General features: G+C 34.3%; 1 protein-coding gene across 3 annotated transcripts in view; it reads right to left on the bottom strand.

Moving 5' to 3' along the window:
- ACVR2A (activin A receptor type 2A) overlaps nucleotides 1-13,169 on the bottom strand; it is a 93,512-nt gene that overhangs the window by 6,122 nt on the left and 74,221 nt on the right. For all 3 annotated transcript variants that reach the window (XM_081580546.1, XM_081580547.1, XM_081580548.1), the window contains 4 exons: nucleotides 7,192-7,335; nucleotides 5,173-5,316; nucleotides 4,023-4,168; nucleotides 2,210-2,324 (listed from right to left, as the gene is read on the bottom strand). In XM_081580546.1, coding sequence (XP_081436672.1) covers nucleotides 2,210-2,324; nucleotides 4,023-4,168; nucleotides 5,173-5,316; nucleotides 7,192-7,335 — 549 coding nt within the window. The remainder of the gene's footprint in view (nucleotides 1-2,209; nucleotides 2,325-4,022; nucleotides 4,169-5,172; nucleotides 5,317-7,191; nucleotides 7,336-13,169) is intronic.

Below are 13,169 nucleotides of genomic sequence, written 5' to 3' on the forward strand. Positions count from 1 at the left end.
GCTACATTGTTAAGTTATTGTGATCTACACTAGAAATTGGGCAATTACCTGTAAATACACATTTAACAAAAGTATTAAAAAAAAATAAGTATAGCTCACTAAGACCCTAAAGTTCAAGTTTCTAATTCATTTATTAATAATAAGAATAGTTTAAAGAGTAACTTTCTCTTTTTTGCTACTTTAAATAACATTTAATTGTGCTATAAGAAAGCTTTTCCCAAAAGTCTACTTTTCTCCTAAAAATAAGTGTATTGAATCGGTTCTACTGAGATGGATGAAACTGGAGCCCATTATACAGAGTGAAGTAAGCCAGAAAGAAAAACAATACAGTATACTAATGCATATATATGGAATTTGAAAGATGGTAACGATAACCCTATATGCGAGACAGAATAAGAGACACAGATGCATAGAACAATTTTATGGACTCTGAGGGAGAAGGTGAGGGTGGGACGTTCTGGGAGAATAGCATTGAAACATGTATATTATCATATGTGAAACAGAACACCATTCCACGTTCGATGCATGAGACAAGGGCTCAGGGCCGGGGCAATGGGATGACCCAGAGGGATGGGATGGGGAGGGAGGTGGGTGGGGGGTCCAGGAAGGGGAACACATGTAAACCCATGGCTGATTCGTGTCAATGTATGGCAAAAACTATTACAATATTGTAAAGTAGTTAGCCCCCAACTAAAATAAATAAATTTATAAAAAAAAAAAAAAAAATAAGTATAGCTCACTAAGACCCTAAAGTTCAAGTTTCTAATTCATTTATTAATAATAAGGAGAATAGTTTAAAGAGTAACTTTCTCTTTTTTGCTACTTTAAATAACATTTAATTGTGCTATAAGAAAGCTTTTCCCAAAAGTCTACTTTTCTCCTAAAAATAAGTGTATGTCATCCAAAGTACTTCTTTTTTTATGAAATGATGACATCATTATTTTTAGTGTAAAATGTCCTCTCTTTTATAAATTGATGATGACAAAAGATAAAAATCATTTTTTTCCAGTGGTCTTTGCAAAATATAAAATATGCAATAACATGCATTTGAAATTTTATGGTCTATGAAATCTAAAGTCAAGGAATCAGTGATGTATTATTTATTATTATGCATGCATGTAATTAAGTATTATTGTTATGTATTATTATTTTTACCCACGTCATGTAACCCAATCATGAGGGCATTAAAAGATATGAATGAATCCCCCCCTTTTTTTTTTAAAGTGAAGGATGGTATGTCAAGTTTATAAGGCACCACAGGATTGAATTCTTTGGAAAACTTAAGTCTTAAAATAATCAGCTCAGAAGATTGGTCCTAGACTTCCTACACAATCTCCCATCTCAGCAATACTCCACAAAACTGCCTTCCTTCCAAAATACATATGCTGTCAACTTTCTAGAACTATGACTGTTGACTAACTTCTTAAATCATTAGTCAATACTGCCAAAATTTGTTGTGCTATGTTCTTGGAAGCCAACAGCATACACTGGGAAGAAAGAAAGCTGAGAATCAGGTGATCAAATAATTTGCATAATTTGAAAGAAGCAGCAATGATTATACAAAATCATTTGGCTTTGTAAGGAAATAACACCTTTCGGTCAAACTGTTTTGAAAACACCTTTCCTAGCCTCAGTTTCTGAGAATAAAACGTATGGATGTTCTTTTCTTCTCTGGCCTTCCTTACAGGCGCCTATTGCTGAGATTTCTGTGTAAACTTCGATTAACTATAGCCCATCAGGCTCCTCTGTCCATGGGTTTCCCAAGCAAGAATACTGGACTGGGTTGCCATTTCCTTCCCCAAGGATCTTTCCAACCCAGGGATCGAACCCAGGTCTCCTGCGATGCAGGAAGATTCTTTACCACTTGAGCCACTAGGGAAACCTCAAGTTAAAACTAGTGAGTTAATAATATTTATTAAGAACTCCCTAAAAGAATGAGGCCTATTAAAAATGTTTTAGATTCTCCTTTGATTAGTTTTAAAAACAGAGTCCTATAACATCTGAATTGTTTTAGATGAATTCCTTGATCTAAATTACCATATGAAAATATCTTCCTTAGCAAATTTAAAACTTACTCAAGACAGTTTTTCTTGTATTAGATGCCAATTACCACCACAATAATTTTAAACCAACTGATTCCAGATCAGCCATGTAAGAAAATATGGGACAGGATTATTTTTCCTTAAGAGTTTATAGTTATCATCCTTACCTGTCCATGGGTATCGCCTGCAGACTTGCCGGCCTCAAACTTTAACGCCAACCCAAAATCAGCAATGCAGGCTGTCAGATTGTTTTTCAACAGCACATTTTTACTTTTGATGTCCCTTGTAAACAGAAAGATAGACAAAGTATTCAAATTCAGTTTAAACAATTTATCTTTTAAATTTTTTGACTATGACTAGGAAAAGAAACTATGTATGCTGTAAAAAAAAAAAGTTAATTCAAAGTATGAAATACAGAAAAGGGAAGAGGGGAAAAAAGCTGAAGTCAAGTCTCCATATAGCTTGAAGCACAAGGGTACAGTGACCAAGTCCTATCCACCACAGGGACAATATAAAGGAATTCTCTCCATAAAGCCATTTTATTAAGAGCTGCCATTCCAAAGATGCTGTCCAGCTTTCATGTTATCTATGTCACTCCAATCTACCAATCAAAAAATTGTTTTTTAAGATGATAAGCATATTTCAGTTTATAGCTTAAAAACTCTCATTGAAACTTCAGTTTAAAAACCAAAATGAAAAAATTTTCAAATAACAGCAGAATTGGAGTCTTTTGCCTATTGGCACAGGCCTACATTTTAAAATAGTCCTTTATTTTAATGGTTCTTATTATATTCATCAACCTGGCTGTACAAAAAGCATCCCTAGGAATGTTTACCAGATAAAAAATTTTCACCATAAACAATACATGCTCCAGCTGGATCCTGGTGTTCCAAAAAGAGTAACCATTTTAAGGCAATCAGATCTCCTTCTCTACACTCCAGCCTCAACTAGTTCATGTTAGAGATAACTATACCCCAGGCAAACACATCTATGTCGTAAGCAATGGTTAAATTTATGTGTGCAGACACAGAGACCAAAGTGAGGCAAAGGACACAAGACACCCACAAATGCTACGAAATCCAGTTTTAGACTCAATTGATTTTTAGGTACTGTACTTAAAGTAACCTTTGGGGGTTCACAAGGATTATTTCCCATAGGACTATGTGAGGCAAGCAAAAATCCAGGAAGAGGCAGTTAGACTGTATGCAGGAAGATGAAGGGGAACTATTTCAGAGGTGGAAGTCATTTAAGGTTTTCAAAATTGGAAGTGAAATAAAAGTAATGCTTCCCTGCAACCTAAAACATCACCTGACAGAACTCGATTAAGTATTAGTTCCAAGAATTGGTTAATTTAAAACAACCATCTTTAAATTGAACGTAAGATGATAAACTGATCACAGGTTCAAGGAAGTTAAATTATAGTGGCAAACCGAATCCCATGTTTAAAGGGAACTAATGTTTTCCCTTTAAGGATCTGACAATTGTTGGGTCCAAGTACTATTTCTTCACTGAAAAAGGAAATTTAGTCAACCCAATTATTCAAATCACGCCTCCCATCACCTCAGCTTTGGTAATGATCACGTGGTCATTCAAAACACAACCAAAAATATATTCAAAAATCTCTCCTTAATTACATCCTCTTATACCTATTTATAATCACCTTTGAAGTAAATCATGTTTTGAGGCAAAATAAATTTCTCCTTTGAGATAAATACACTTTCATTCTTAACTATGTTTTAGGAAATAAGACAAATTGAAACATAAGTCGATCATTAACCTTTGATAATGATGTTAATATATACACATCAGCCAAAATACTTCCTGGCCAATCTCAAAGCTAATTTGAAAAACAAATGAAAATCAAATGCCTCCGACAGCATGATTAAGTAACTAGGGGAAAATTTTTGCCCAATGGTTTGAAAGTTTAAGTAATAAACAAATACTGAATTATTGGGGAAAATAATATAAATTCAGCTCTACCTGTGAGATATGGCGGGTTTGTGGCCATCTTTTAGGCCAGGTATATCCTCATGTAAATATGCCAATCCTCTAGCCATGGTTTCTGCAATATGACACAATTCATTCCAAGAGACCACATTAGCCTTAAGAAAGTCTGATAGTGAACCCTAAAGAAAGGGGGAAAAAAAACAACTTATGTTCTTGATAAAATCCATGTGTATATGGAGACTTTCCTTTTTACTTTTAAGAGGTTATGGAAGGCAACATATCTTTCCTTTCAGTGAATAATATCCAAAGTCCATTTCTTTCTGAATGGTTTTAAGTTTCACGTTAATAAACATCTGAAAGGAATACCACTAATCTTTAAAGGTTTACTATAAGCACAGTCAATTTCTCATTTAGAAGACAAAATTTAAAAGAAAAAAAAAGATGATTGGAAATCGAAAATTCTAGAAAATACTTCAGAAGTTAAAATGTACTGACTATAGAGATGTTATATCATAGGACTAGGAGAACAAAAAATTAAAACATATAAACAACTAACCTAAAGGGTCTTCCTCTGGAGATCACTGCCAACCTTTTGGTCAAGAATCAGAGAAATAAAAGAGCCACTTTTTTTCTGACAATGATGAAACTGATTGGCAAAAGTAACCCAATTTCTTACTTCATTAATGTATACTTTCATACTAACTCTGGAAGTAGAAAAATCGAGGAAAAATAGCAAATGTGTTTTGGTGGTAACTACTCTACAAGTTAGTGACAAATCAAAGATCAGATAAATGTCCTGACCCTACTTTTGTCACTAAGCAACACTGATTAAAGAATTTTAAGAAACAAAATTCAAGTTGAAAAATGGCTTGTGTAACAAATGTGGATGGTAAATGGCAAACGAAAATTACTAAGCGTTGGCTATACTAAAATAATTATTTGTAAGAGAAATAACTGCAGCACAAGAAATCAGGGACAAAAGACATATTATATAAGTAGAGGGTTAGGTGAAAAAGTTGTCATCTTTGTTTTTCTATTTATATAAATTATTTTTAAAACAGGTTTTTATTTATAAAGATTAACCAGTAACACCCTGTTCCCAGAAAAGTTTTGTAGCCAACATTAGGAAAGTAAGCCAACCCTGACTTTACTGAGTTAAAATGGGACGTATTGATAGTTCTACCTTTTCATGAAATGCTGTGATTAGCCAAAGATCCACATCAACACTGGTGCCTCGTTTCTCTGCACCAATGAACTGTAGTATGTTCTCATGCTTCATTCCAGGCAAACTATAGACTTCATATTCATTCTGCCACGACTGTTTATCCTAGAGTTAAAAAGAAAGAAAAATAAGAATGCAAAGGACACAGGCAAATAAACCATATCTAAGAGACTACTCAAGTAAGTTCTAAGACAATTTTTTTTAAAGGCTAAGTATTAAAAGATTCTTTGGTTTTCTTTTGTCCTATTTTTTAATAAAAGAAAACTCTGACAACAGGTAACAGCTCCATGCTAAATGCCTGCCCTGCCCCATTCCCTCAAACATACTTTTTTGTGTCTCTAATTTGTAAATGTAGGAGTTATCAGAAATGCTGCACTTCTGAATCTTAAAAATGGCAACATGTTCCATACACAAGTTAGTAACTACAGTGTAATTTCATCATGGTGTGAAGTTACCTATGTTACTATTAAGAATAATCTCTCTGAGACATGAAATTCAGGGAGAATGACTTCACCTAAATAGAACATAAATTTTTTTTTTGAAGACTAACAGTATGTCAAACATTCTTAACAAAATGTTTAGAATACACTGCAGAGTCGATAAGAAAGCAATGGGGTATAAATATGCAACACAATAATTTGAAACACCACAGACTCACTTGTGCCTGCAAGTGATCCATGCCTCTTATGTGTTGTGTCTACTTACAAAGGATTAGTTTCTTTTCACAATGAGAGAATAATGAAAGAGGGAGGCATAATGGTTACGAACCCTCTGGATCCAAACTACCTAAGAATCTCTGGCACATCACATAATCATTCAGTTTCCTAATGAGTAAAACAGGGACTGTGGTGTCTGCCTCACAGAGTCATTGTGTTATACGTGTAATGTGTTGTGTATTATATGTATGAGTAATACATGGATACATATCAGTGTGTACTTACATATGTAAAGTACCTCTATCTGACACAACAGAACCATTCAATAAAATGTTAGCTATGGTCATTGTTGTTGTTACACTTAGGTTAATCCAAACTCATCCTCACATGAAATAAGAACACTCACTGGCCCAATAGACTTTTCCCAATGGAGAACTAAACTATACTTAACAGTATCTGCATTGCTACCAAAAAAAAAGTAATAAACTTCTTCACAGACTCTGAGAAACAGGCTTTCAAGGAGGTAAGAGGGCAAAAGTCTAGGTTACATTAGACAAAGAAACTGAATTATTTTGGTATAAGGAAGATCTACTCTATAGGTGCAGGGGAGGGGTGAAACCTGCATCAAAACACCCAGCCAGGATCCCAATACCATGCATGGCATTAGCCACAGGTGTGAAGAAACAGATGACAGGAAGAAAGGAATCATCACAGATCTATACCACGAGTGGAGCAAAACTAAAGGGTATCTCAGAGGTGTGTGAGACCAGGGTTTTATGAGGTTGGCCTCTAAAACAAAAACAAGTTAACAGTAAACCAATTATTTGGAGTCAGCTGACTGCATCTGAAAATTCACCAAACAAAATGAAATGATTACATCAATACTCAAAAGTAGAACAAAATCCAATCAGTCTAGTAATATTGATATATCTCCGAACAGCAATTCTAAAACAAAGCACACTACTCTTTCATTATTCTGTTTGCTTTTTCTGGTAATGTCAACAGAACATTAAAAATTAACCAAACAATGAATTACATTTTTAAATTAGAATCATCTCTGCATTTCTGTACAACTTTTATTGGCAAAAAATTCTCCAATATGTGCATATACTGAAGTTCCACCCCTCCAAACAAACATGACTGTTGTATGATTAATTCCTCAGATGAGCAGACAGACATAAAAGGGCTAACCATTTTCCCCAGTAGCACAAAACCACCCTGAAACATATGGCTTGTGTTTTCAGACTATTTCTGAGTTACAATGACCTAACCAGTTGCATCTTTTAACAAATAAATGCATATCAGAAAAGTGCAATAAACATACCTGTATTGGAAATATTTTTACAGCCACATATTCATTGAGTAACTGGGCTTTCCACACACAACCAAATCTTCCCCTTGCTTTCACTTCTAGTAACTGTAATGGCTTCAAACCTAGTAATGGAGAAGGTGGGGGTGGTCCTGGGTCCTACAAACAATAATAGTATTATTTTAAAAAGCAGCACATGATACATATCACTTCTAAATATCAGAAAAAAAGTGAGTATACTAAGGAATCAATTGACAAAAATGGTAAACACATACAAATGACATTAACTTCAATCTTGCCAAAACTGAGTTCTCAAGCATTACTAATTATCTATAGTGATCACAAAGCAAGGTGCTGGAATTCAGTTTTCATAATAACATTCAACACTGTGTGTGTGTGTGTGTGTGTGTGTGTGTGTGTGTGTGACTGCTACATATACATAGCAGTGTGTGTGTGTGTCTGTCTGTCTGTCTGTGTGTGTGTCTGTGTGTGTGTGTGTCTGTGTGTGACTGCTACATATACATAGCAATCTGGAGAAGAGATCTTTTTGGTCCAGTCTCATTAATTCTAAGATTTTTCTGTGACCTCCCAGGATACTACTAATAGTATCTCAATTTCATCCAGTTGATACCTCTTTATAGAGTAAGGATTTGAAAGGTAACAGAACAGCAAATTATGGCTATGCATCAAAAACCCACTCCTCAAAATCCATTACTTTCCCCAATGAGTGTTTAGCTTCAACTCTTTTTCGCTAATATCAGAAATACCCACGGCTATTCTCAAATACATTACAAGTAAGTATTTCAAATACAAAGCACATATAAAAATATGTAAGTTAGTGTTGCTATAACCAAACTGCTCTGTTCATTCTAATTTTTCCACCCAGTAAAAATTATAATTTTTGCTTATAACTTTTGCTTATAATTATTTCCCAGAATTGACTGAGATAGTATTCTGGGACTTAATGGCAAAGACAATACAAATTATAATTCAGAAAATAAGTGGTCACATTAGATGATACGGTATGGTAAATAAAAGAGAAGTATACTGCTATAATTAATTTTAAAAATGGAGCAAATATATCAATAGGAGTACAGCATCACCAGGGAATCCTCCTACACAAAGTGAAGTGGCAACCCTTCACAGAAAGCATTGCATTAGTTCAATATCTGCAAATACAGCATGAGGCAGGAAGCCTTTTGGAAAGCTTCCAGAGATGTTTGAAGGCCTGGGTAATGAATACTGTAAGAAGTAACTAAAATTTCTGTGGCAACAGACTTTATGGCACTGGGTGGAGCCTAAGACACTCAGAAATTATATGTCACCCCCTTCATCAATGCATGTCTTTCTGCCTTTACTCTCCCTTTAAAAACAAAACAAAACTCCTCTTCTAATGCCTCAAGACAGTTAGTGCTCCCTTTAGGCATTATTCAGCCCCTGAGTGCCACTCAAGATTTTTTAAAAGTTGACATCTATGTTACAAAGACTCTCAGCAATAGAAACATTGCAAAGTATTAAAGAGAAAAAATAATGTAATTTCTCCTTCTGAAGTAGACAATCTTTCTAAAAATGCTTTGTGAATTCCTATTTTAAAACAGTATGATAAACCAGAAGGCTTCCTGTGACCCATTCTAACATCAGATAATTTTTAAATGTCTACAAAAGTTGCATTTCCTTCACACATTCAAAATATGAAAGGTTAGTAGAGCTAAAGATTGTTTTAGCTAACAAAGTGATAAGTACAGGAAGTCAAATGTAAACCTTACAGAAGTATGGCCCCTCAGTGGGAGGGGAAACAAGACTGTGACGTTTACCAGTATTAAGCCCTCCCTCCTTCCCTCATCCCCTGACTGATCAAGCATGTCTGTAATAAGAGATTCCACTGATAGGGACATATGACTTCTGTGAACGTGGAGAAGGAGGGCAAAAAGCTGAAAACCACTCTTCTAAAGGCAAAGGAAACCACTCAGTCCTCAAAATTCAAGAATTATTGGATAACTGCATAAAAGAATAATTAGACTAACTAAAGAGGAAAAGTTCAATTTGAAAAACTTTCTAACTACAAGGTTAAAGTCAATGATTCCCTCATCTTTTAGAGATAAGTTAGAAAAGTTGAGTTTTCAAAGCAGGGATGCCAAAATTAAAGCATGCAGATAAGGGCTGAAAGCTGAAGAGGGAAAATAACCAAGTAAAAAGTAAAATGGGACTATATGTACACACTAAGATTTGTAATAACTTTTATAAACTGACTGATAAAGTCTCTTTAGATAACATACACATTATCCATTCTCTTTTCTAAAAAGTACCAACCATATGGATACGATTCAGTCTATAAAACAGGTTTTAGATGACTTAATCTATGTCTCAAATTAAGAATATATTAACCGTTCAAAATAAGATTTTCATGTAATATCAAACTTAATTTTAGGAAACAAAAATTTCCAATGCCTATGTTTAGAATAAAAAAAAAAAAAATCACTGGATGTTTTCCAAATGTACAGATAAACTTTAAAAAGTTCTTGTTAGTTTCCAAGACTCTACTTACAAAGTTTTGAAGCTACCATTATTTCGGTAAGAAATCTTAGATCACTCTCTTAATGATGTTACCATTATGGTCAACATTATATACTAACAGCCTGAAATATACTTTGTCAAAATTACCTTAAGAAGCTTAAACTGACAGGAACACAAGCCAATTTTCAAAGGGCGAGGAAAAGGTCTAAAAAGTCAGCACCTACAGAATGTCAGAACTTTTAGAAATATGTGTTTTTCAACAATATTCTATAATTCTTGGAAAGGTCAGGTTTAAAAATGAGAACTCTGTAAGATTATAACGATAAAATCTATAATACCAATCAATATATCTTTTTGCTTTTCTAGTAAGATTTAATACCAATCAATATATCTTTTTGCTTTTCTAGTAAGATTATTAGAATATTCTTCTAACTCACACTTTTCAGCTCTTTATTACATTTACACGAAGCTTTAACAGCTTTTCTTACATCTAGCTTTTATTTATCCTATAATCTAAGAATATTAAAAATGATTTTCAGTTTATTAGCATCATTTTACTAATTTATAAAAAAATCAACACTTGATTGTAGGAATAAAGATTTATACCTTTAAAATACATGAACACCTCGGGAGACAAATTCAAACTTAAACTTCATAATGACAACATTCTAATGTTATCCATAAAACATGGTCTTGCCCTGCCACAGAGAAAAACCACTTCTGAAGGGGCAACTATAAGGACTACAGAATTCCTGAAAACTCCCTAAGTTCCAGTTCTCTTACAGTACCCAGGCTATTTTGCCCAGTGAAAAAGATACACATTAGAACACGGCTCTGATCACATCTCTTCTTTACCCCATTTGTATGTGAAAATTACGGCAGCAGAAGACATCATGCTGAGAAGCCCCATGGAAACAACAGTGGCCACCACCCCAGCACCACTACCCAGCATCATCCATATAACCAAGAATGGATAAAAGATTAGAAGTGAGGAGCTGTAAAGCAGTCTGCGACCATTTTACTCATTCTGAGTTCTCCACATGAAAGGCGAATTCTAATCTAAATAAAAGCCTTAAAACTTTCAGACAGCAAAAGATCAAGTTCTAATTCCTCTAGCCAGTACATTTACTAAAGATGCCAAAGATGAAATAAACTACCTGAAAATACAGATTTCACATTAAAAGATAATGGGTTCAACAAGAAAGTCAGCACCTGTTAAAAGTGAGCACATGCTGACATTAATGACATACTATAAAAATTAACCAATCCAAGGTTTTAAGGCTAAAAATTTAGCCGTTAGGTGTTAACTTATAATCAACTAAAACAACTGTTTCCACATTTCACCTTAGATAAGCATAAACACTGTTAACAATTCTTTAAAACCCAAAACTAAAGCTATGATAAAATAAATGTTTTTAATATTGTAAGTGGAAAAAACTATAACATAAATTTATAAACTATAAAGGATGCACAATAAAGCAACAACAACAACAACAAAATCTAAGAACAAAATGTTTAGTATGCATCCACAAAGTTCCACATCCATAAAACAAACATCAATGCATCTTACCTCTATCATTATATGAAAGGCGTGCTTGTGAAGAAAAAACATAGGCAAAAGAAATTACGATTTATATCCAGAATGAAATGAAAAATGACACATCAGTTACAAAAGTGAAGGAAGGAGAATAATGACTTCGTTTTTTAAAAGTTGGCAATGATCCAATGTATCATATTTTTAAAATGAGAACTAAGAACACTTTCCTTATAAACAGAGGAAAGTAATATATTTTTTAAAAAAACTTTGGACATTATCAGATAAGAGGTATTATATAGATGACTCTAGTATGATCGATCCCAAGTTACTTGATCCAACGGACTTCAAGCCAGCAAATAAACTAAACTGAAAGTCTTAAATAATTTTACATTTTTCTAAGAAGTTTTAAGGTCTAAACTGTAAAAGTGGAAAAAAAAAAAACAACAATTTAATTAAGAAGCTATGGGTTGGAATTGGATTGTGGACACCAGAGGGCAGTATTACGTTTAACAAAAACTGTAGGAGCAGAGCAAGAAATTTTTATATAGCTAGACTTGAGTTTCTCAGACAGTTGTCTTCAGAAACTAGAATCTCCAACTTTCTGAACTACTCCATTCTCCTTTCATGGAAGATAGAAAAATCCTTACAGTGAGACAGAAAAACATTTCTGATGCCTGTGTGGGTGTGTACAACATAAATAATACAACTAGGGTAAGAAAGTAAGATAGGAGAAGAGTTAAGATCAGAACTGAGTAGATCACAGTGACAGACCAGGCCACCGCTAACTATTTACCCAGCCACAACCAGGGTAAAGAAGTCAAGCAGTGGTGGCCTGGGAAGAAATCCATGCATTCTTTTCAGATGCAGGACACTCAGATACTGAACAAGATTCTCATTTTCCTAGTCATCCCAAAATAAGTAAGGCCCTAATTTAAAATGAAGAGAAATACTGTCATGAGTGTAAAGAAAGACTTCAAATCCCTCCAATCACTGATTATATTTCCCCAGTTTCCAACATTTCTACAGAAAACAACAGCACTGACGAAAAAGATTTGACAACTTGTTTATGTGTACCAGTTGCTTAACTAGTTTTTCTTGCTTCTTGATTTTCTCTTGTGATAATGATTCAGAATTATTTAATAATTCACATAAAAGGCTTAGCTAATCCCACTATCAAAACATCTTCTCAGTACCCCAGAGTAAAATTTATCCCTTGAAAGGAATACTTGCCAAATAAGTACCTAGACTGTAGATTCCCAAAGCTTCAACATCTCTGTTTTTGTTTCTATACCAGAACTTTCAGAGACAAAGGTGTCACTGTGCAAGCAGGTGCTGTCCACGCATCTTATCAAAAAGTGTACTTTTGCTCAATATACCTCTCAATAAATGAATATTAGGATAAGCGGTAAGACAATCCAAGCAAAACAAGAGACACCAAGAACAGGCCTCAGTAGCAATCAAAAAAAAATTGACTGAAATAGACAAATAGATGAAAAGCAACTGAACAAATTAGTCTGGATTCACAACTTGGAAAATGAAACCTGAACACCATGCACTGCGACTGGAGATAAGAGTGAAAACAAAATCAGCGCATTAACGTCAAGTAATTAGGTTGCCAGATGAGAAAGAGACTTGCTGCTTATTCCTTAAGGGAAAAAGAAATTTAACTATTGACAAATATCAGAAAGGAATGAATAATACTCCTGTATTGATTCAACAAATCTTTACCGAGCCCCTAGTATGTGCCAGGCACTGGCTACCCAGGCTCTCTTGACACTTAACTATACAGTGTGGGGAAGAAAAACCAACCAGTGAATCTTACTAATTAATGTACAATCATCACAGAAGAGCAATAAAAAGGAATTTGGTTACCGTGAGCATCTATAAGGAGAAACCTAACAAATACTGGGCAAAGTGAATCAGAGTTTTCCTGAGGAGAGCA

Source organism: Giraffa tippelskirchi, chromosome 3 (assembly GCF_054371585.1).
Source record: "Giraffa tippelskirchi isolate mGirTip1 chromosome 3, T2T-mGirTip1v1.2.pri, whole genome shotgun sequence".
Taxonomy (NCBI): Eukaryota; Metazoa; Chordata; class Mammalia; order Artiodactyla; family Giraffidae; genus Giraffa; species Giraffa tippelskirchi.